The sequence below is a fragment of the Osmia lignaria genome, chromosome 8, assembly GCF_051020975.1.
Source record: "Osmia lignaria lignaria isolate PbOS001 chromosome 8, iyOsmLign1, whole genome shotgun sequence".
NCBI classification, from domain to species: Eukaryota; Metazoa; Arthropoda; class Insecta; order Hymenoptera; family Megachilidae; genus Osmia; species Osmia lignaria.
In genome coordinates, this window is record NC_135039.1 from 9,481,865 (window position 1) to 9,506,784 (window position 24,920).

The following is a 24,920-nucleotide window of genomic DNA, read 5'->3' on the forward strand; positions in this document are numbered from 1 at the left end:
CTGTATTTGGGCTGAAGCGAGCGTGCTCGTGTATGAACCGCGTATGCAGTTGCTTTTTCTTGAAACGTCTCCGTTACCGTACACGAAAAAAGAAAGTACAATTCATTAGTATTAATCCAACATACGTTAGTAAATTCATCTGTCGAACTTCTCAAAAACTCTCGCCGTTTGGTCCAATTTCAAATGAGGTGTTTCCAAACTTTTTGACGAGGGTCGGTTAGGTTCAGGTTAGGTTAGGGTTAGATTAGGATGAAATATTCTAATAGCGGTGTGAAGGAAAAGGAAATGAGTATATAAATTCTCATTGAGGAGCCCATATGCCACAACCGGACCTGTATACAACAGAAATTGCCTAAACTCTGTTGCTTTATACTTGGCATAATGTACCAGAGATCTTGGGCGCCTTCCAAACTCAGAGGGACAAAATTCTCTGAGTCTGTCCAGTCTTGCAGACATACCAGCAAGATGGCTACCTGACAATTTGGATAAGCGTGAAAATTTTCCACTTATCCATGCAGATAAGATTTTTTTCGTGACGCCCAAGCATACCAAATGCATATATTCAAATGGAACTTGAGAAACCATTCCAAAAGGTAGTGATGCTAAGGGACTGCAACCTTCTTTATGATGGTCCTTATCTACACATTGAGAGTATTGGTTGTCAGTTCTAAGCACATGCTTTATGCCATTGAAGACATATCTACCTTCGCTGTGCGTACCAGACACTTTGCATTTGGAACAGGGCCGGCTGGATGTGTGGCCACGGTGGTTGAGGATAAAAGCTCTTGCTGGTGCATCAGCAATAAAGCATCTTAATTTTATTGGTACCTTAGTACCATCAAGATCTACACCACCGTTGGAAAGCATATGGGTTATGTTCATGATGAACATATTGAAAAGCCTATTAGGATCACTAGGCTTTTGCATTCCTCTATAAATGCCGACAACTATTGGCCTTGCATCAGGTATGTTCCTAATCATACACTGAATCGGCCACAGATGGATTGTTCCCGCTCTATCTAAAGCACATCCATCTGTGCTGAAATCTAATTCTAATTCCCTATCTGGTGAAAAAGAAGCATTCCTAATATACTTCACAATTTCAGCTTCGACATCAAAATGAATATACTCCCCCGGTTCTACAACATATGTAGGAACACGAGTCCGTGGAGTATCCAGGACAGTCCTAATATCCTTCGGGAGGTTGGTAAAGCAGGTATGGGTCCGAAGAAGGGTAAGTGAATTCTTACCCTGAATATGATTGATATTGTTAGCAACACAATAGGAAGCCAAACTTTCCTGAAATGAAGTTTCAGGAACCGCTTCAGAACTACAGAATACTGAAGAAGACAAAGAAGAAGAAGAAGAAGAAGAAGAAGAGGAACGAGAACTGTCATCCACATCTACACCATGGATGGCATCAATACCACCTGCGTAATCTGTGGAGGATGAAGGAACATCCGCCAGATTAACAGGGGCATTGATCTCTTCAATAGAAGAAGAAGGAGAAGCCAATGAAGGGACAACACTATTGGACCCTACCTCATTCCTGATGTTGCGTCTCTGTCTGGTCGATGATATTTTAAATATCGGTTTCCTCGATACTGATAACTTAAAATTAAAGGAACTCATAATTAAAATTACTAATGAAATGAAATGTATGTTAGGAATATAAATGTAAATATATGTATATGAAAAAATAAATGTAAGTAAAAAAAATTTGTGGTTAATCTATGAAAAAAATGAATACTATTTAAAAATGGAAAAAAATGGTTAGTAGATAATAGAAAAATGGTGGTTAGTAGTTATAATAGTAAATAAAATATATGAATAATTTATATTTATTAATATGCGATTAGAATAAGATGCCTGTTGCACTGCACTATCGTTCGTTCAGCGACACAAAGCGAATGAAACAAAACGGTTGAACGCTGTCTCTGGTATGTATCAGTTATTGCGGGAAACGCGATCATTGGATGCGCATTTTCGTCACGTTGATTTCTCCAACCAATGTAAATACCTCCCGCTCAAATTGATGGATCGTCTTTTGTTTTATAACGGAACGACTGCAGAGTGGCGCAGAGATGATCATTCTCTGTTCTCAGGCTCGTCAGAGACGGTGTCTGTACACAGACTGTGAAATTAGGACACTTTTTTACTGCGATTTTTTTTCTAATTTCTTTATAGGGACTACAGGAGAGAAGTGCAATTGCCAAGGATGAATTCAAATGTAAGTATGACTTTTATTCATTGCAATTACATGTATCGCGGATATGAATGTATACATATTTTAAATTTTCTTCAAATATTCTTTTATTACAGATGGAAATGGAACATCGTCCGAAGAGGATGGCCAACAAGCCGGCCCGGTATCAAACCACGTCCTCCGACGAAGAACCGCGAAAGCGTTTAAAGGTGGCCCCCGGAAGTATCGTGGAGGACATAACAGACCTCAGGGCTACCTTGGAGGGCGTGGACGATGAAGTTCCATCTCATAATTATAGACAACACGAACACACGAGCACATACACACCACTAGACACATATTCGCCATACACACCATCAAACATAAACATATACTCGCCACACATACCACCAAACACATACAGGCCACCTCCAACAGTATATGCACCACCAACGCAAACTTTTCATATTCCAGATGCAGTGGAGAGCAGGCCTGAACCACGGATGCAGCAAGGTACGGAACCTACAAATGTACAAATAAGGTAAGTTGCATGTTCATTCTTCTTCTATACAATATTGGGAATAAGAATATATTCCTCAATTTCTTACATGTTTAAGAACATTTTCTTACAAATATTAATGTTTACAGGGATCTATATACAAAAATTGGCAACCTGGAGTCCATGGTGACGTAAGTATTGATTGCATGTTATTAAAGTATATATAATTATCATTTATCTTTATAGGAAAACCCATTCATTATTGGAGAAGGTGGCGAAGCAGCAGCAGCAATTGCTGCACCAGCGTCATGGAATTCCGTCAAAGCCAGCGTTTCTACCAATTTCATCGTTGGCTGCAATGACGGAATTCCAAAATACTGATGAAGACAGCTACAGGGAAGTTGTAAGTGAAACAGAAGTTTCATTTCATTTATCTGTATGTATCAAATGTTTGTGTCAGTTGTTACTTACTTTGTTTAGGTAAACTATTTGGAGTACGTGGGCGGCTTCAACCTGAAGGAAGCAGTCACTCTCTCTTTTAAAGAAGCAGTGAGTGACTGCTTGCTAACATCTTATTCCTGGTTGGGCCGTGAAGATAACAATCTCGCACTTTGCGAGACAAAAATTGTTCATGCTATACACGGTAAGAATCACTGTTTATATAATTGTGATACTATTACTTCATATGGTATTCAGTATTCATATTATATGCTTACATTTGATTTTTAGATGCCGTGCTCCAGAATAGGTACTTCCCAAGGCCGTCCCGCAAGGATGTAGCGGAACATTTAAAAGCGGCGCTTCGTACTGCTAAGGAAAGAGTGCGAAGCAAAAGAAGAGGCCCCCGAAATCCTCAGCATGAAACAGTGGATAACTTTTGGACTGCTAAGGAACAACCACGTTGAAACAGGAAGAGGTTAGTTTTGTATTGGATTACATATATAATCATAACCTTCAAACACATGTACTTACGTATTTATGTACTTGCAAGTACCTTCATGCCTTTTTTCATTTACTGCCATAAACTCACTTGTTGGATAAATAACTGTAATACAAACACATCTTTTTCAATCTTTCTCTTCTCTTTCGGTTTCTCATAGCGAGCAATCCATCTATGGCCGATTCAGTGTATGATTAGGAACATACCTCATGCAAGGCCAATAGTTGTACGTATTTATATGGGATGGCAGAGACCATGTCAACTGTAAACTGCTCGAAACCGTGTTCCAAATCTTCTTTCTTTCTCTACGGCACACGGCACCTCTAGCAGTGCCCTCTAGCAAGAATGTACATATGTACAATATCAATCATAGTGTCCGTTCGTCTAGTGTATTTTGTAATTTCAAATAAATTCTTGAAATTCTAAATTATTGAATATTCGAAAGCTTTTATCAGATGATTATGTTAATTACTTTAACGCTTTTATTAAATAATTAGATTTATGATATTTACTGCGGTTAAACTTGGACTCCAAAGTCAGTGCTTTTTCACTAGACGAACGGACACTATGATTGATATTGTACATAAACATTTATACATATGCATAATATTTATAATTTGCAGCAGGCTGGGGTCAAGCCGTGAAGAGGAACTGAAGAAGAACTGAAGAGGATCTGAAGAGAAACTGAAGAGGACCTGAAGATATAATTATTTTATATTACTTTATACTATTTTATATTATTTTATTTTATTTTATATTATTTATATTATTTTATAATTATGTTATTTTTCTGAATTTATATATTATTTATATCAACATTTATATGTTGATTTGTTATGTATATTGTTGACATTGTAAATGTACATTTGTTGTTGTGAATACTGATAAGGTTTTGGCAGTTTTCCTTATCCTAGCAACAAATGTTGGTATTCGTGAAATTATTCTGCCAAATAAAATATTTTATTTTTTATTATATATTTTGTTTACAGTTCTTTTAGTATCCGTCCCTTTCCTATGATCATGACAATTTTTCACAAGATTATATATAAATATACATATACTGTATACATGACAAATGTTTAATGGTGTTACGTTTCCCGTAGCGGTTTTAGGGAGATTCTGGGGAAAAGGTTCCAAGAGCGTGAGTTGGCTGCCCGTGGAGTGTAAAAACACTCTGCTTGGTGCGCGCCAAAGTTAAGACTTCTTAATTTCGAATAGTAGGTTTTAATAAAACGTCAAGATTGAACGGAGTCAAGAGTTGTTCTAATCTGTATTTCAAAAACGCGTTACAAGGTAAGTTTCGCGGAGACGTAGCGTGGGGGTTGTTTTACATGATTGGTGGAGGGCGGTAACAAGAGTGGTTGTTTTGGTTGGCCGAATTTGTAGCGGGGAGTTCGAGGTGGCCGCCCGCTTGTGACGTAGCGATTTTTGGGGAAAAACCCCGAGGTTTTTCCAAAGGTCTTCTACTTTCGGCTGGTCGGCGTCGATGTTTCCCGTTCGGGACCGTTAGCCGCGGCAAAGCAATAAAGTTGACGGCAACAACCGTACCTTAGGGCGACGGTGAATAAAGCAATCTATTATCGGTAATAAACACGGGGACAACTGCGATTTGAAAGGAAGTTCGTGAATTTAAATTATCGCTTGTCGCGGATGGCCTGGGGTTCGAAAAACGGAGGTCATAAACGTTTACGGTGGTGAAGTTCCTTTGAAATTAACATAGTTTAGGGTTGTTTTATTAGAGTCTAACGGGATAAGGTTTACGCGATGTGTGTTCGCGTAACATTAACATATTCGAATCGCGAGCCGTGGATAATTCGGGGCTATTTCGCGAGGTGGCGTGTCGATGAAATTTCGCGATAGCGTTACAATGGTATCTTTCATTTCTTTTATTGAATAAAGTAAACGCATTATCAATTAATTGCAATTTATTAATTATCAATAATTTCTTTTATAATTTATAATTTTCTTTTTATTTCGCTCGTAGTATTACAATTCATGTTATTGAAAAAAAATATACTGCGCTCCTATCAAATTTGTATAGTTCTTATTCCGGAACACTCGAAGTTCGGAAAAAGATTTTAAATACCACTTATATGTATAGTCACTGTTCCGTTTAAAATTTAAATGGCTGAAGTTGCAGGCTCTGCTGCCAATCTGCCGCAAATCTGCCATCACAGTCTGCGCGCAGACTCTGTTCTGTTTCTGCCTCCAATTTGGCAACAGGTTATGGTACCAGAATCTGTTCGGTTTCTTACGCCAATCTGCTTTAGCAGGGTCTGTTACATTTATGCCGCCAATCTGCTGCAGTAACTGTATTTAACAGATCCTGCATCAAATCTGTAGCCATTCTGCTTACAAAACCTTGTAACAGGAATCCGACAGAATCTGCTATGCGCAGGTTTGGCTATCAGGGTCGTTTATATGCAGCCGAGGTGTTCTTTATTCTATTATTATTGCTTATTTATTTTATTATTATTCTATTATTATTGCTTATTTATTTTATTATTATTCTATTATTATTGCTTATTTATTTTATTATTATTCTATTATTATTGCTTATTTATTTTATTATTATTCTATTAGTATTGTTAGCTTGTAGATTACTTTAATTGAGGGGCTGCAGGGTGGTATTTCATTTTATGGCAAGTTGTAAACTAATGAAGAAACGAAGGGGTCCGATAAACACGTGTTCGCCTTTCGCGAAGTAAACCCTGCTTGACCGCGCCGGTGACAGAAAGCAGACCCACTCAATTGTCAGAAATATTTTCTAAGCAGTTTTTACAACTATTCACAATTGACTAGTCAGTTTTGTACACGTTTAGGAGGTCATGGGAAAGTTTTTGACAATATTATGATGACACTATAGTATTTTGTTATCGAAACAATATTTGTATGTTTACATAAAAAAATATGATACATTACAGAAAAAATATAATTACTTATCTTACGTCCGGATATATATTTCTGGTACTCAAGAATGCATGAAAGATTTGACGATCGATATTCCTACGAAATGAGATCGAACGTTCCACGAGGACGCCGACGTTCTTTTTTTACCATTCAATGCGATCAAGATCTCGGTGACATTTGTTTATTTTAGATGAACCGTTTGTAGTAATTGGAAAATATTCAAATTGTAAATAGGATTGTAGGATATATATAGCTATATAATTCGTTATATTAAACAATTTCCACTTGTTATAATAATTCATAAGTAATAAAAGATTAAAAAGGGGACAGTATTTACACCTATTTAGTAAATTTTATCACATCGTCACTCGGTTCGAAATCTAATTTGTACGATGTAGGTATATTCAGCGAACAGTATTCTTCGATACTCGCGGTTACTTCGTCGCTGTCTATGGGTCATAAAAGAGAAGGATACAACGAGGGTCGTAGCAGCCGAGAAATAAAGCTAGGGCGTACGAATATCTCGAACTGCAGGGTACTTGAGATATAGAAACATTGCCAGGGCTGAACAAAGGTTGCTAGTGAGGCCTGGAGAATGTTTCGAAGACTAAAGTTTTCAATGAAAGACTTTTGCTAAAGGGACACATGGATGTCCCTTACATATTGCAGACAAAAATCCACAAAAGAAGAAGCAATGTGTTTCGTATTCAACAAGTAACAACGCTAAACATTGAATCGCAAAGCATCGATGACTGTTACTAATTTTAAACATTATCTTCATATAACAAAATTATATACAGTTACTCAAAGTGGAAATCGTCCACCTGCGACGGATTGTTATTACATTATATGTCTATCATTTTATTTGGTAGAGTCTACAGAGTTATTGCATGGAAAAAGGACCTGAATATGTGCTATTATAAAAGGATTCAGCATACAAAAATGTATAACAATCAGTTATTAAAAGTTACCAAATCAAATGACTATTGCAATTTATCAAACGTAGTTGTAGGTGGACGATTTTCACTGTGACTGATTGTACATATAACATAAAACAATATCGTGCTATTACTACATCACAAAATGTAACATTATACAAATCTATACCATAAAACGTAACTTACCTTTCTCGATGTTTCTTATTTCTGGACAAACGCCTTGTAAATACATTCAGCTTGTCCTTTCTTGTGGTACTCTTCAAATAGCGCTTATTTCGTTTATCTGTGCCCTTGTTTTGTTCTTCCATGGTAATGGTCACACACACTAATTGTCACTGCACTTTTGAATTACGCAGAAATGAAATAATTAGATATATCAATACCTGCGCAGTTCGATTTCTTTCTGCGTCTGCAGCGTAGTGCAAACTGATCAGACAACGCTGTTCACAGATCAGAGATGCTGAGACGCAGAACGAAAGATAAACAGAACGGAACAGGATGGATGTATGCGTCCTGTTCCTCTCTTTCTCATTAGGAGTAGTGTATACTGATACATTTCCATAGATACATTTACATTTAGAGTATGTACTTTCGGGGATACTTTTTAATGCAAAAATGTGCAGAGGAAAGAATTTTTTATTATCCTGTGCGTATACTTTTGACGTATCAACCAGTTTATTAGGGAAGAATTCATATATCGTTCTACAGTTATCCTTTTCCACTTGCTAACGGCGAAGGAACACCCCGCAAGTATGCGCGGGTACGCCACACGTTTTCAAACCTTTGCGCATTCGAATTTTCACGCGGGCCGCTGACGTATCCCTCTGTCCTTGGTGCAAGTGAAATACAAAATATCGAGTAAGTGAGAAATGCCTCGGTTTTCCTATGATTCCACGGTGGCAATCATCCTGAGTAGGCGCCATCTCCTAACCACTAGCTGAACTAAATTTGTCACGTGACGTGCTCTGTAGTATCCAGATAATGGCGGAACTCGTCTTTGGGAATGCTTTTACGGGAATCGGTTATTCGTCCTTATATGAGAAGATCGTGAGCTGGGTGAGGGCTCATTCGAAAGAGGAAGGTTCAATGCAGGGCGGTCAACTCACTGTTTGAGTCACAAAACTCTTTTAGTGGCCTAAAAATGCTTCGATTTCGCAACTGCATTTTGTCGATTTTTTCTTCTACTTTCGACACTGATATTATTAAATATGCACATAATCTCGTTAAACCATGAGTTGACCGCCCTGCATTGGACCTTCCTCTTTCGAATGAGCCCTTACCCAGCCCTATGTGTTCTCATATAAGGACAAATAACCGATTCCCGTAAACCCATTAAGGGCACAGACTCCTTGTGCCATGACCTGTATTCGTGCACTCACACAATCAACGGAAAGCATGCACGTATACGCCATGCGTGAGAGAGACACTCGATTTCATAGATTCTATTTTTCGTCTCGATAATTGCATAAATGAAATTTTCGCGGGTACAGCACACACGGGTAGACTTCGCTACAGGTCGGTCTGGTCCGCTTGAACGCTAATAAACATCATACGTTGAGAAAAATGGAATTTTGGAAACTGTACGATTGAGACAGACGCTGTTGTAAGCAAACAACATGGCTGCCGAATGCTGCGTTCGGCTACATTTTAGCGAATATTGGACGATTTAATCGTTTTTTCACTAATAACAGAGCAGACCAACTTCCCTTGAACTAGCACAATATCACTGAAATTCGATTTTTGACAATTTATCACTTCTGGAAGACGTAAAATGGAATCTACGATTTGCACGCATCAGACGTCAAATAGAAATAAGAATAGTTCAGTGATTCTCCGTCAGAGGCATTGATGGTATATTTGACCACGTTATCATCAGGGTCGATAAAAACACAGATCAGTCGATAAATGTAAATTCTAATTTGACACCACAAATGGCTACGCGAATATAGCCACAAGTATGGCATAGTTGCCGCAACGTATTAAGACTTCTGTCACGCTGTTGCCACATCTGTTACAATTGCAACAGGCTCGAGCCGATTTTGATTCCTGCCAGACATAGAAAAGAATAGGGCGCTCGAGAGAGAAAGAGGTTCGAGAATGAAACAATACATGTACTAATGTGTGCAACCATCAAACTTTTTTATTCATATTTATAATCATGTTTTTTTCATCAATTAAATTACAGATAGAATACTTGAAATGGTATGCCAGAAAAATGAATTATAAAACTTGCACCATATACAGTGAAAACTCGATAAATGTACATAATTATTGCCGGTCCACTCCGCAACTGTTATGGAATAGGAGAATCATTTTTCAAATTTGATTGCCTAGTCAGTAAACACTGATTAGAAAGAGTCAGTAGCTAAAGACGAAAGAGGGACTAAATCCGGGATTTATTGCCTTCATTTAAATGCCCCGTGTCAATGTGACCATACTAATGCACAGAATAAAGTTTTTTATTTTGTACTTTTTGTTAATAAAAATTTTACTATCATGTGGAGAAGATTTTTCTGATTAAAATGAAGCTAAACACAATATAAATCGTTCAACATTTAATAGCATAATATTGGGTTAAATGTGCTTGTGAGTCTTTCTCTCTTTGTTTATCCTTCTTGCGCTATCCTTTTCTATGTTCGGAAACATCAAAGAACGGCGGATTCGTGGTGCTGGTAGGGGTAGAATGAATGAAATAATACACATAACGTAAGTACGCGGCCATAAGACTGATAGGAATGAAAACTACCTGACATAATAATTTCAAGAAGGGAATAAGAAATAAAGAAATGAATAATGAATTTTAATATAATTCTGTCACACTTAGACTGGGACACCCTGTATATTCAGGTACAATTATATTAAAATGCATTATTATATTTCAAATGAAAAAGATTTCAATAACACGTGGCTGGAGTGGCTGTCATGGGAATCGACGATGTAGACGGCGCGGAGAAAGAAGAGGCATTGTTTATATTTATTGATTATATTTCAATCGATAAATATTGTATATTATAGATCAATTTACATGTCTTTATTTTTCATTCCTTTCCTGAAATTATTAATGCCATATAGTTTTTATTCCTATAAGTCTTATAGTCGCGTACGTTATGTGTATTACAGAGTCTCATCGAATCTGTCGTAGCGTGTGACTATATTTACGCCGATCGGCCCTACGTTGTTTCATTAATGATACTCCTCTTTCTCTCGCGCTGTCCTTTTCTATGTCCGCCAGGAATCAAAATCTCGCTCGGCTCGAGCAAATTCATTTTGCTAGATGGTCACAGATGCGGCAACACCGCGATAGAACTCTCAAATGATGTGATTTGGCAACTATGCCACCTCACTTTCGTTTCTTATTCTGCATAATGACGTTAGATGTCACACCGTCAAATGTCGAATTTCTCAATTATGTGTTTTCACGATTGCCCGATTCTTTCCAATGGCGCTTACATCGATTCGGAGGAGGCCTCGAAGGAGTCTGTGCCCTTAATAGGCCCGTTTTTGCCGGTAATGTCACCTCGCTGCATTACCCGTATCTACCCCCTTGATGACGGCTTCATCTATTAAAAACTATATATTTTAATCTTAAATCTCATTTTACATTTCAACCAAATCAATAGCTGCATTTAATAATTATACATTTAAAGAGAAATACAGCGTAGTTTCTGAAAACCGTTGAAACTATCATGGCGACGAAGTAGAAAAGAAAAGATCTCGCACAAAATTCCTCACTCTTGATCGATCAATCGTAAGTACGTGATCGGGAGCCCGTGTGTCCGAGAGACAGAGTTGTTCGGAATTTCGCGATACTTTTCCTCTGCGGTAAAGACCTCCGCCTAGCGAGGTAGAGTGCCGTGGTAGTTGAAACATCCGATTCTTAACAAGGACTCATAGACGCGCACGTAAAATCTTCCTTCTCCCTAAATTTTTATCTTTTCTTTCTGTTTTTAAATCGTTTGCTCGCGTAATTTTTCCGTATTAACTTCACTTCGCGTAATTATATACTGATTATTTTTCGTAATTCGTTTGTCTCTCGTCGAATAATTCGTTCCGCCGCGATAAGTGCAGTGATCGAAAATCTTATCGTTCTTTGGTGTTCCAGATCATCAAGCGAACACAGAGCAAATTAACAAGCGAATTTAAAATCTTGTATTTTATTAAACAGCGTATCGGTAAGTCGATCCTATTACCATTTTTCGAACACGACGTTTATTTCAACTGGCAAAACGGGCGATCTGGTCCAGCCCTTCAGGGTTACGAGAGTATCTCAGATCAGATCGTTCCATCACACGAGGTATCGACTGATTCTATTTATTTTCGGGTATTACGATTTCGCTTTTCCATTTCTTGTATTATTTCGAAAGGGGCACCTTAGTCCAGCCCTTTCGAGGGTTATGAGAGTATCTCAGGCTGTGGTGCACCTTCACGGGCGAAAAACCGCCGATTTTACGTCAAATTTAATTTTGGTTGAAGGAGAAGCAAAATAATAACCATCTCGCGCGACCGGTATATTACTCATAGAGTTTCAATTGTGATATCAGAGCGTTTTCATATTATTATATTTTTGTTAATTAATACTAAGCATCTTTATCTTTGTTATTATCTTGCATGAACTGGTATTTTCAACATTAACGAGTTTTCCAAATTTATTCAGATCTCAATTTTGGCATTTCTTGTGTTTGGTTATTCACTTGACTTTTCATTCAAAATTAAACCAGTTTCATTTACTTAAACAGTTTCAAAATTTATTTCAACCACACCTAACACTTTTCAGTTAAAACACGCCTACCAGCGCATACAGATTCAAGGAGGGACCCAAAGCGCTGAACGAACCCAACGAAGGGCTAATAATTTCAATTTCTAATCTAACATCTTATTAACTTTGTCTTTCGTCTTTTAATTGTCGAGAGCGTTAACCCGCTCAAGACTGATGGCAGCGAATACCAACCATCGCGCCAGAATAGGGAAGAAAGAATAGGGGATTGAATTCCAATCTTCTAATTGAAATTCATTCCTTTAACTACTATACTTTTCTCTTTCCTTTTTACGTTGCGCCGTCGCACGCGAAACGTAACAGCAGCACATCTGATTCCGAACCAGAGTTCGAAGAACGAGCTTCACGCGCAACGGCGTTGACTTTACGTAAGCATGATTATTCACGCTCTGCAAACTCACTGGAGGCGCCAAAATATGATGAGCCGTTGAACACCAAACACGATGTTTACGAGTTTTATTGCGCAAACTGCAGTACGGTCGGACACGGTTGGAAGGATTGCGAAAAATCACCTCGCCATGAAAGACCTCGATTTCGGTATCGAAGAGAGTCAGGAGGGAATTTCTCACCTTTGAGGAAACCTTTAAACTCCAACAACGCTCACCCAAACGGTGAGGCGGTGAGCGAACGCAACGAAGATCGCCGCAAAATGGTTCGATTTGCAGGCCAGAAACAGGAAGACGAATCAAGGAAGCACCAACCCCGCGCATCTGGATCAAGGTTCCAAAACTGGAAAAAGGAACGGGAGAATTTCTAATCGATGGAAGAGCCTCCGTAAATCTAGTGGTTCTTCACACTCTGGAAGAAAAAGCCGGAGTCACATCGAAGGAAGGTCTTAAAATCGCTGGGCTCGCATCATCTACGATCCGAACCTTGGGGACTACCAGTCTGCAAATTAATGGATCTGCTACAGAATTTTACGTAGTAGAGGACTTGCCTATTTCCGCTGATGGACTTATAGGAAGCCCTTTTTTATTACAAGAAGGGGCTGAAATTTCCTATTATCATAAAACCTTGGTAACTCGTAACCAACCTATTAAACCTATATTCTTCAGTAACGCTGAGGAGATGGAACTGCATCCAGTATTGTCAATTAAACATCGATTACCAGGACGCACAGCTCTCCAAATTGCAGTTCCAGTCGCAAATCTGGAGGTTAAGGAAGGGTACCTAGCACGAATCAAGACACCTGAAGAGGTCTACATTGGAGAAGCAGCAGTTTGCAATCACGATGGAATTTGCTATGTCCTAGCCACAAACACCGGAGAAGACGAAATCGAAATCGACATTGAACCACAACGCATACATCCGTATGAGATTTTTGACTCATCGGATGACGATCCTATTCCTTCGTATCTAGCAAAGGAAACAAAGGAAGACAGAACTACGCGTATCCAAGATCTTTTAAGGACCGATCATCTCAACTCTGAAGAACGACAACATGTGTTCAAAATTGTCAGGGAGTTTTCGGATAGATTTTTCCTACCTGGAGTTAAGCTGGAAAAAGGAGTTGCACCCCTGCAACCTGCCAGATCGCAGACTCCACCGGGTACACAAATTCAAGAAAGCACTCCAGTGCACCTTAGTAACACTCTACCCACCTGCTACGAATCAGCAGCGGACTCATTATCATCACATCCAGAAGACTCATCATCGGAAGAAGAGCAATATGATCACGGCCGCTGTAAAATAACAACTTGCGAAGAAACGCTTATCACCACAAAGGGAAACTACGTACACTTGACATCCGCCGATTGCCAACTAAGTGACCCTGGAGGAAGAATGCTTGTTGATGTTGGTTATCTCGAAAAGGAGGACCTCAGCAACAATAATCCAAAGAAAGGACAAGTTATTATCATACCCAGGCAAGAATTTCAAATCTTTACCGTTTTTGTTACACAGAATTTTTGGGAAGAAATCAAAGAAGAAGCCATCGTTTCGGCACTGCAAAACTTGAGAACCGCTCTCAGAAAAACCAGGACAACAAATATTCGACTGACTATAACCAGGAAGCAGGATCGACCTACCATTCAGAAATATCAAGCCCTTATTAAGAAAGTATTTGAGGATACCAGCATAGAGATTACCCTATGCCTGGGAACAACAAGGTTACCATCGGAAAACATCCGAAAGCAAATAATAGAGGAAGCTTATAGCAATCTATTAGGAGGACATAAAGGAGTAACAAAAACCTACAAGAATATAAGAACAAAATATTCATGGCCAGGAATGAGAAATGATATTCAAGAGTTCATTAGGAAATGCAAAAGCTGTCAGGAACAGAAGTTAGTAAGAGCGAAAACTCGACAACCGATGCTGATCACGGACACACCATTGGAAGCGTTTGATAAAATCGCTCTAGACACTGTTGGACCACTCCCTGAAACTTCTGGGGGAAGCCGCCACATCTTAACCATGCAGGATAACTTGACAAAATATTGCATAGCCGTTGCACTACCAAATATCAAGGCTACAACCATAGCTGATGCGTTCGCAAGACATTTCATTTCAATTTTCGGAACACCTCGTGAAATTTTAACGGATAGAGGAACAAGATTTATGGGAAAAGTCATGACGCACTTGGCAGAAATTTTCAAAATCAAACAAGTTACTACTTCAGGTTACAGGCCGTAAACCAATGGTTCTCTGGAGAGAAGTCATATCGTACTTATAGAATACTTAAAACATTACATGGATTCATACGAGGACTGGGACCTGTACCTACCCTTTGCAACGCTATCATACAACACGTCAGTTCACGAAGCTACCAATTTCACCCCGCACGAGCTGATCTTTGGAAAACCAGCCCGACAACCAAGTTCTTTTCCAGAGGTCTTCTAGAAAATTCGAGACCAACGCAAAGCAAGGGCGCGGTCCTACGGGTCACGTAGAGTCAGTCCCCACCACTCTTTTTACTCTAATTTTTGAGTATAAAAAGGGTGGCGACAAGGGCACCTCGGGTCCAGTTGAAGTCTAGAATCAGTTCGTTACACGTCAGTACGTTCTTTTACGGATAATCTCTGCAACGAGGAAACTCTGCGAGATCGGGTATTCAAGTCCCTTTCAAGCACTCACAGTAACTATACAGAACGTTGTCTGCTGTTAAGCATTATTCTAATCGTTGTAGTCCGTCGCTCTTTGCTCGCGTTCGTGAAAACTGAGAAGGATTAGATTCTTGCTTCGCGGAATCGAAACTAATTTGTATTTATTTAACTCATTTAAAACTTGCAACCTAGAGTTTAATTCATTGAACACCGCGACAATTACACATAACAATTGTAAGGTCCCGGGATAGAGAATAAACTCATATTATTTTAACTTACATACTATTGTTCAATTATATTTACTATCCAGAAACCCACTAAGGTGTACCTTTACCGCTCGAGGTACATCAATCAAGTTACCAGACCTAATACTAACGTTTCCTGCGGCTCCCTACGTTAGCCATACGTAGGTTCGTCCGCATATCACACTCCTGAGGCTCCCTACGTTAGCCATACGTAGGTTCGTCCTCCACTCTTCACCTTTCCTGTGGCTCCCTACGTTAGTCATACGTAGGTTCGTCCACTATAACCAACCTCCTGGAGCTCCTTACGTTAGCCATACGTAGGTTCGTCTTCACGTCTACTTCCTTAGGCTCCCGGTGTTAATAACAACACTGGTCAAGTCATTAACAAATACCATATACCGAAATTAAGCCCCGGCTACGCAGCCGCCCCCTCCGGCTCGTAACACATTGTATAACGCAGGTATGAGTTTATATATTACTGGATGTTAGTATTAAATATTATGCATGATGATTTAAAGGGAAGTTTTATTAAGTCTTTTTTACAATTACGGATTGTGCTGTTCTTGCAACGCAGCGCGGCAGTGCAAGTGGCGGCAGATGGCAACGAAGGACCGCATCAAGAAGATACAGTAAAACCTGGATAAATTCAACGAAAGAATGCTTGGATAAATGAAACATCGCTATCCCCTCCACTTGGGGGGATCCCCCTAGGCGAACCGAGCCGCTCGACGAGGAAACCGTGTAATATGATCCGACCGTAATATCCGTGTGACTAATACTAATTCAACGATAAAACTTTTTTATTTTTAACTTTTTCTCAATGAAACTGTTACTAATGCATTTGTGAGATTTTTCTGATTAAAATGATACCAAACTCGATATAGGTTGAATTATATTTATAAACAATAATAATAGAATAAGCAACATAGAATTGAGACCACGACTGAATATAAATGATGTCGGCTGAATACAAAAGATGTGTACGGACACAGAATCGGCATGTTGGCTACAAAGAAAACATGTGTACGGATTCAGAATCGACACCTCGCTTGGATAAATGAAACATTAAATGCCCAGAATCGACTCCTTGCTTGAATAAATGAAACATTAAATGCCCGGAATCGACTCCTTGCTTGAATAAATGAAACATTAAATGCCCAGAATCGACTCCTCGCTAGGATAAATGAAACCTTTGAAACCAAAGCCGACACCGCGACTGGTTTGGATTTCGATCTCTCTTGCTTTTCGCCAACTTATAACATCAATTTTAGCAAGTAATTATAATTGAAACTATATCGTGTTTGGTACCACTTTACTCACAAAAATCTCACCAATGCGCTACTAAAAGTTTCACTCAAAAAAAGTCAAAAATAAAAAAGTTTTTTGATTCAATTAGTATTAGTCACACCGATACGTTTCGGCTCTTTCCTTTGATTTCGGACCTCTCTCTTTCCACCATTGTCTGTCCCTTTCTACGTTCACGCTTAGCTGGTCGTCGCGTGTCATCCGAGCTTCGATACCGTGCTTAGGTAAACGCAACCACTGGGTCCCAATCTTGGTTGAATTTATCCAGGTTTTACTGTAGAGCATCTCGTGCAGGTAGGTGTATGCCAAGTTTTGGAAAACTTGCCTACACCCTTGCACGCGATGATTTCCGCCCAGATGCGCAACGAGGGAAAACCCATCTATGGACGACGCTTCACGGAAGAGGAAAGGGTATTAGTTTTAAGTATTTATAAGCAAAGTCCAAAAGCGTTCCGATATTTGTCAAAATTATTTCTTTTGCCAAGTATCGAATCGCTTCGGAAATTATTGTCGCACATTCCACTAAGAGCTGGAATTTGCGACAACGTATTCCGTGAACTCGAAGAGCAGTCCGAGTCCTTCCCAAACGAGAAAAGCAGATACGCTATTCTGCTTTTCGACCAAATTAAGTTATCGCCGTCACTGGTCTACAATCCTTCAATGGACATAGTTGAAGGATTTGTAGACTCCGGTTTTTCGCGTTCATTAGATATTGCGGATCATGCCATGGTGTGGATGTTGAAAGGTATACACGGGATGCGACCTTGGAAGCAACCTGTCGCATATAGTTTTTGTAGGGGTACTTCTTCCGCGGAGATCATCGTTAGAATGTTTAAAACATTAGTTCGCCGTGCATATCAGGCCGGCATTGTAGTTGTAGCCTTAGTTTGTGAGTCAAGGCAGCACGAATTGTAAGGCAATACAATGCCTAATAGATTATTCGAAAAGAAATGCCTTTTAGCAGTAGAATCCATTACGGCATGATATAATTGTAATTGATGAAAATGAAATCGTGCCTCTCTTCGACCCTCCGCACCACTTATTAAAGTGCATGCGGAACAATCTTTTGATTAAAGATTTGCAATTCAATTTGGCGGATAATCTTTCACGTGTGGCTAAATGGTCACACGTGGAAGATTTATATTTTATTGATAGCAGTAATACTTCTTCTCAGGATCGAGTTCTGAAGAAGCTTACTGCAAAGCACGTAGTAGTTGTGTGGTGTATGCGTGTGTGAGCTAGGTGGTCGCATGAGTGAGACGAGTGCATGGTACGAGTGACGAGTGACTGTTTAGGCTAAGGCTCGAGTGTCGCACCGAAAAGCCATAAACAGTACAGAGATAGGCGAGGCGGGGTGCGGTGTGCGGTATGCATGAGAGAGGGTGCCTCTAGCCGATGGTTTTTCCGCCAGAGAGTTTTTGCGAGGCATAGCGAGAGGTTGACCGACCGTAAGAGAATTGCGAGTGCTATTGTGAGCGGCGATTAAGTGTTGCCGAGACTTTTAATCCTTACCTCTAATTTTAAAGTTAAGTTTAACCAATTTTACTGTATTTTTATTAAAGTCTTTTAACTAGAAATACGCTAACGCTTATTTCCTACAGTTGATAAAATTAGGAAAATGAAGGTGAAGTATTGCATGCAGGTTTTTAGTCAATCGGTTGGGTCCGTAATGACACTTGTCACGTCCGGAAAATTTTGCAAATTAGTCCGCCTCACGTTCCCTTATCAAGCCTTCGGGTTATAGGAGTCTCCTCATGTAAGGGGCGTGGTGAGGGCAAATTACTACTGTACCTTTCTTTAATTTCTCCTTGACTCTGTGCTTTCCCATCAAGCCTTCGGGTTGTAAGAGACTTCTTCATGTGGGAAATGCGCAGGGAAAGGTTTGAGCTTATAATTATTCTACTTTTGTCTTTCCTATTCTTTCATTCTTCTCATACTTCTCAATTCTCTTCTTAGTTGAAACCCGGCCCCTCCTTGAAACTATCGTCGTGCTCAACTGCGTAGTAACAGAAACGTGTGATAGAAAAACTCGGCTTCGACCGAGGAGAAGTATCATAAACACCGTTCGCGGCGCGGTTAGCTAGTGCTTCGCATTATAGGGGTCTCCTCGGGCTAACTGCGCAAAAACGCAAAGATTACGTTATTACCGAGATTAACATCGATACTCTCCTCTTTTTCACGCGTGGGCGCCAGTCGGTCCCTAACCCGATCGCGTGTATGAATTGATTGCTGGAATAAGAACGCAAAGCAATCTAGCTCGTTGAATATTTGTATGAATGCGAGAGCGAGGAATGAGAACCCTTGCAGGCAAACGTTAGCAAGCGTTCGAGGACTGTTTAGTGGCAAAGGGTCGTGCGGGGCAATAAAAGTCTTTGTATCAAATTCCGAGAATTTGCCGGAAACCGAAAACCTAACGGTAATTTTCGAATGGCGAGAACGTTCTCGAAGCAACTACGTCGCAAATGTAGTAACGAATATTCGATTAATAATGGAAACCTGTCGTTATTAAAAAAATAGCAATCGAACACCGAATGCCTTATATCGAGCGTACCGGCGCAATTCATATTGTTGATCGATTTCTCTGCGAACAAATGATTGTGAACAAGCCGATTGTTAATTAAGAAACCACGCGATCATCGGTTTCATTATCCGTGCGCAATGGTACTACGAATGATTCAACTACTTGCAAATTTATTGTTGAATAATTCTGATTCAATTTACTAGTTGATAATCGCTTCAATTACTATCTAATATCCAAATTATCGAAACATGGAACAATCCAGAAATTCTACGGCGTAGAAACACCGAAAAGCCGTTAGACAGAGAGGGAACACCAAGAAAGAGAGAAAACATGATCTAGAGGAATTTAGCTGGCACGCGCGCTTAACCAATAGCGACGCACGCGACGCTGTCGTCACGCGCTATGCTTTGCCGAAATGTCCCCACGCAGGACATCGTCCTCGCGACAGGCCCTTCCGGCTAGGATCGCGATCGATTCTGATCACTTTTCGTCGAACAATCGAGTAAGTCGTGACGGGAGCCCGTGCGTCTAGAGATAGAGTTGTCGTTCGTACTTCGTTGTAATTTACCTGCGCGGCAAGACCTACGAATTAGGCAGAGTGTCGTGAGAGTGAAATTCCGGATACGCGGCAAAGACTCAGAGACGCGCACGTAAAGCCATTTCACACTATTAAACCTCTATCTTTCTCTTTCTTTTAATCCGTTGTTCGCGTAATTCTCGTATTAAATTTTCTCGCGTTATTATTATATTATTCCGAAGAGCGTAATCGTCTTGTGTTCGTCTAATTAATTTTGCAATAAACGACAAACGGGCGCGCGACGAGTGTAGTGCCGCCACAGATCTCTTAACCTTTCTTGGTGTTCCAGATTAACCAGCGATTATTCAGCGATAACATAGCGATCTCAGAGCGATTTTCATCTTGTATTGCATTCTACAATTTCACGGTAAGCCTGTTCTGTACTAATTTGTCGAGCACGGCATTAACATTCAATTCAGACACGGCAAAACGGGCGATCTATTAAGCCTACGGGTAATAAGAGTCTCTTCATTTTAGATCGTCCCGTTTCTACAGTCAGGTACCGATTATATTATTCTTCGCTATTTTAATATTCCGAGTTTTTCAATCATCGCGAATACATGTGAGTGACGATTGTTTCGACTGCGAGGTATTTTACCAGGGACGACCTGTAAAGCCCTTCCGAGGGTTATAAGAGTCTCTTCATTCAGGTCGTTTCCTTGCGGATAGAAACCGCCTTATATTTGATTTTTCATTATATCCGGTCGAGGCAGTCGTCCTACGTTAACCATATATTTCTCACATTTCAAAAACGTGTAATAATTACAATAGAAGCTCTCATTGTAAACCAAAGGTTAGACATTTTTCCGATTTTCATTTATATTATTAACGTACAATAGGTTAAGCATCTTTACCCTTGTTCAAACAGTATTGTTATCAATCCAATTTACTTAACAGTGATTAACAGAAATCGAATAGAATCATTTTAGTATTCAAACAATTAGTCATTCCAAAATTCAGTTCTGTTAGCTTCAATAGTTATTTTTGAATTAAATTACTTTCTTTTGCACACTAAATTGCATCCACATTTCTTTCAAGTTCCATTTTGTATCATCTCCTTTATCATATTACATTTTAAATCCACGCATACCAACACAAGGTTTCAAGGAGGGACCCGTATGGGACCCAGAGCGCTGACGAACCCAACGGAAATAAATACTATCTAAATTTTCCGTCTTTTAATCTCGTTCTGACCGTAGAGGACGCTTCCGCGTCATACGCGGTCAGAACTGGTGGCAGCGATACCTTCCTCATCGCCCAAAAATAAGAATTATCTATTTTTCTTTTACGTTGCGCGCTCTCGCAACGCGCAACGTAACAAATTTTTGGTGGCAGCGGTGGGATACTTCAGTGCTCGCTCATTGAGAATTGTGTTGGAAATTGCATTTTCTTTAAAATTTCCATTAATTCTTGCTAGAACCTTTGATTTGCAATTGAGGCAAAACCGGGATTTTCGTATACTGGACACCCCTTTTGCCACGTTTGTCGCATATTATCGTATTATTGCAAATTGTGAATATTTGTGTACTTTGATATATGATTTATATATTTTTGTGTGTTTGTGATAATTGTTTGCTACCAAAGTAAATTTCTTGCTTACAATCAATTTTGTTAACCACCTATTTAATTGTTATATTTATTATTTTGTTATATTTATTTTGTTATACTTATTTCTTATTTAATTTATTCATTTCTATTTATTTTGTTTTCTGTTGATTATTTTTTTTGTTATTTATTTGTTCCTATTTATTTTTCTTGTTTGTTATTTATTTGGTGTTTCTGTTAATTTATTCTGAGCAGTTGATTATTTCGATAATTAGAACGAACAATTATCGCACATTTTCGTGTTGAATACGGTGTGCTACCGAATTTTGAATATTATCTGTGTATATTTTTCTGATTGATATTTTTGCGTATCTTCTCATTTACATTTTTGAATTGAACGAACATTTGCAATATGCCTGATCCACCGATTAATGCGGGTGCCGGCGGAAGCACCTCGCTGACGGGCCGCGACGATGACGACGATCTTTCTACCACGGTGATTGAAAGCTTCGCCGTACAGCAGGCCGCACATTACGTACCAATTTTCGATGGTCGTAACATCCGGTTAAGAGACTTCATCGCGGAAGTACAATATCATTCAGATAGCCTGCGAATGTCAAGCAGAACAGTCTTCCTTCGGCTCGTGATTTCGAGATTAAGGGGGGAGGCGCGTGATAGTGTACAGGGAATTAGGTTTATGGTACTCTCTGACTTAATAAGACATTTAAAGAAACGATTCGCGCCGGAAAAGACATTCCACGATTTCTATCAGCAAATCGCGAATATTAGGATGAAACGCGATGAGTCAGTATACGCGTTTCACGACCGAATCAGAGCTTTGCTTGCGGGAATGGAGGACTTGATTAAGTCAAAATCCGGATCTAGCTATGCTCAGATGATGGATCCAGTCCGTGCAACAGCGTTAGAGTCATTTATCTGGGGATTGCCGGACGATATTGCGCGAGCAGTGGACGCGCGCGATCCAAAAACTTTAACTGAGGCTGTCGAAATAGCAGACCGCGTACAAACGAGATATCGAAATCGGCCGACAATGTCGCACGAATCGCGTCGTTCAGATTACGACTCGGGTTACCGACGCGAATACGGGGACCGCGACTATAGGCCGCGATACGAGGGCTATAGTCCTGTGAGAAATTTTGCCCGTACTCATCCACGATACGCGTCGTATTCTCCGGTAAGGAACGAGACTAATTCGCCGGTGAGACTACCACCGACTCGCGAATTCAATCGGGCTCCGAGCCCTGTCCGAGCTTTCGAAACCGAGGCGCGAGATGCTCTTGTACGGCGGACGCATCATTGTAAGTGCTGCCGTCATGCGAGCGCATCGGACGCGCGACCGAACGCCTTTTCGCGTTCGCCCACCCCGGAGTCACCGTCGGGTGAGAAATCGCGGTTTAAGGCTGATTATGGACCACGCTCTCCGTTATTGGAGGAGCCGGTAGCGGGACCCTCCAGCTCGTCCCGTAGATCACCATCACCGTTATCAAATTTCGAAAATTTAAACTTGGATAGGACTCGCCGCACCGACGCGACGACGAGTCAATCACCTTCCGAGCGTCACTCAAATCAAAAGGTACAGTTCCAGAAAAGATTCTAGCCTTCGAGTATAAACGTGATACGCCGATCGTTAAGCTCTCATCGGATGACCTAGAAACAGGATCCGCGAACTTTTTAGTGGATACCGGGGCGGAAATTAACTTAATTAAATTAAATCTATTACGCAATGATCTGCCAATCGCGACGCACGAGGCCACGATAATATCCGGGATAACCCCGCAGAAAGACCGTACAATAGGTACGTCGACATTACGTATACAGGGAAACCCCGTGCGCTTCCACGTCGTACGATCTAATTTTCCGCTGAGAACAGACGGTATTTTAGGGCAAGAATATTTACGTCAGGAACGGGTTGAAATTTCGTTTGCACATAACACTCTAGTCACGCGAACAGATCCTATAAGACCCCATAGATTCGTCCTATAAGACCCCAAGATCACTAGGCTTTTCAGACCGCAAAGCGTTAGAACCGCGCACCTACATCATTAAAGCGCGTTCTAAACAGCCGATCGCGATTGATGTGGTAAACAACATCTTGAAGGAAGGGTACTTGCCCTTATTAGAAACCGTGGGCGGCCTGTTCGTCGGCGAAGCAGCCGTATCGGTAAATGACCAGGGCATATGCCACGTACTCGCCATTAATACTCTAGAGCGTGACCTTGAGCTAAAGGTACCACCGCAAGAACTGGTACCATTTGACTACCATTGTTTCCCCGAAGAATCAGACGAGTCGTCGAGTTCCGATTGTAATAATACAAACACGAGTTCATTAGATCGAGTCTCTGAAGTGTTAAACAAACTACGGCTATGACATTTAAACGTAGAAGAACGCAGGCACGTAGAAGAAATAGTTGAGGAATACCCCGAAAGATTTCATCTCCCCAAGGATAAATTAGAGGCTACCTCGTTTGTTAAACATAATATTCCGACGGTAGATCAAATTCCGATAAACACGCGTCAATATCGATTTCCGCCTATTCATAAAGAGGAAATCGAGCGTCAGATCTTGACAAAATTAGAAAGCGGAATCATTGTTCCGTCAAACTCTCCATATAATTCTCCCCTGTGGATTGTCCCTAAGAAACCGGATTCCAAGGGCAATCCCAGGTGGAGAATAGTAATCGATTTTCGAAAACTGAACGAGAAAACGATCGGTGACGCATATCCACTGCCAAACATGACTGAGATTCTAGACCTCATTGGCAGTGCCCAATACTTTTCCGTATTTGATTTAGCTAGTGGTTTTCAACAAATTGAAACCGATCCCAAGGATCGTCATAAAACGGCATTCAGCACGCCGACCGGGCATTATGAATATGTACGAATGCCCGAAGGGTTAAAAAATGCACCGGCAACTTTCCAGCGTTTAATGAATAGTACACTCCGTGGTTTACAGGGTACAGAATTGTTTGTATATTTAGATGATATCGTTATTTTTGCGCGTACGCTGGAGGAACATGGCAAGAAGGTTTGGCGCCTTTTTACGCGCTTGGCCGATGCCGGATTGACACTCCAGCCGGACAAATGCGAATTTCTGAGGAAAGAAGTCGCGTACCTCGGGCACATAATCGGTCGGAAAGGTGTACGCCCCGATCCGAAAAAGATAAGCGCGGTTAAGAACTTCCCGCGACCACGGAACGCGAAAAATATACGCCAATTCTTAGGCCTAGCCGGTTACTACCGACGTTTTATACGTAATTTCGCGGAGTTGTCATAACCCTTGTCTGATCTTTTGAAGAAGAACACGGAATTTATTTGGGGAAAAGAGCAAAAACGCAGTTTCATCGCGTTAAGGAAAGCGTTATGTAGAGCACCGATCCTACAGTATCCAAATTTCGAAAAACCATTTACGCTTACGA

The 24,920-nt window shown here is 40.3% G+C and overlaps 3 protein-coding genes across 14 annotated transcripts in view; 2 read left to right on the forward strand and 1 right to left on the reverse strand.

Annotated features, from left to right (window-relative positions):
* Positions 1–24,920, reverse strand: part of LOC143305497 (uncharacterized) — a 743,008-nt gene that overhangs the window by 611,594 nt on the left and 106,494 nt on the right. The window contains exon 1 of one of the 5 annotated variants that reach the window (XM_076689416.1): positions 7,659–9,146. The exons of the other annotated variants lie outside the window; for them this stretch is intronic. Within the exon in view, the coding sequence (XP_076545531.1) occupies positions 7,659–7,704 (46 nt within the window). The 5' untranslated portion in view covers positions 7,705–9,146. Of the gene's footprint in view, positions 1–7,658; positions 9,147–24,920 lie in introns of those variants that run through there. 5 annotated transcript variants of the gene reach the window in all.
* On the forward strand, positions 257–1,681 carry LOC117610920 (uncharacterized). Of its 4 annotated transcripts, none has more exons than XM_076689422.1 (3): positions 257–965; positions 1,107–1,216; positions 1,317–1,681. In XM_076689422.1, exons 1-3 carry the CDS (start codon positions 868–870, stop codon positions 1,436–1,438), a joined length of 330 nt encoding a protein of 109 aa, XP_076545537.1. In that variant the 5' UTR covers positions 257–867; the 3' UTR covers positions 1,439–1,681. The 4 variants fall into 4 exon arrangements, with proteins under 4 accessions (XP_076545537.1, XP_076545536.1, XP_076545534.1 ...); XM_076689421.1 differs by having other exon boundaries at positions 258–965; positions 1,311–1,679; XM_076689419.1 differs by having other exon boundaries at positions 260–965; positions 1,107–1,234; positions 1,311–1,678.
* LOC117610919 (uncharacterized) lies at positions 2,071–4,599 on the forward strand. Of its 5 annotated transcripts, none has more exons than XM_076689413.1 (7): positions 2,071–2,230; positions 2,323–2,726; positions 2,834–2,875; positions 2,931–3,087; positions 3,165–3,327; positions 3,414–3,600; positions 4,248–4,599. In XM_076689413.1, exons 1-6 carry the CDS (start codon positions 2,219–2,221, stop codon positions 3,587–3,589), a joined length of 954 nt encoding a protein of 317 aa, XP_076545528.1. In that variant the 5' UTR covers positions 2,071–2,218; the 3' UTR covers positions 3,590–3,600; positions 4,248–4,599. The 5 variants fall into 5 exon arrangements, 3 of the variants coding, with proteins under 3 accessions (XP_076545528.1, XP_076545526.1, XP_076545527.1); XR_013062505.1 differs by lacking the exon at positions 2,071–2,230 and adding an exon at positions 3,785–3,850 and having other exon boundaries at positions 2,247–2,726; XR_013062506.1 differs by lacking the exon at positions 2,071–2,230 and adding an exon at positions 3,785–3,850 and having other exon boundaries at positions 2,247–2,726; positions 4,251–4,599.

Bases quoted from the DNA above. Each gene is read 5' to 3' on its own strand.
- LOC117610920 (XM_076689419.1), top strand. From the start codon at position 868: ATGGGTTATGTTCATGATGAACATATTGAAAAGCCTATTAGGATCACT. The intron at 966-1,106 runs GTATGTTCCTAA...TCACAATTTCAG, and splicing joins AACTATTGGCCTTGCATCAG to CTTCGACATCAAAATGAATA. The intron at 1,235-1,310 runs GTAAGTGAATTC...CCTGAAATGAAG, and splicing joins AGGTATGGGTCCGAAGAAGG to TTTCAGGAACCGCTTCAGAA.
- LOC117610919 (XM_076689411.1), top strand. From the start codon at position 2,278: ATGTATACATATTTTAAATTTTCTTCAAATATTCTTTTATTACAGATG. The intron at 3,088-3,164 runs GTAAGTGAAACA...TACTTTGTTTAG, and splicing joins AAGACAGCTACAGGGAAGTT to GTAAACTATTTGGAGTACGT. The intron at 3,328-3,413 runs GTAAGAATCACT...TTTGATTTTTAG, and splicing joins AATTGTTCATGCTATACACG to ATGCCGTGCTCCAGAATAGG.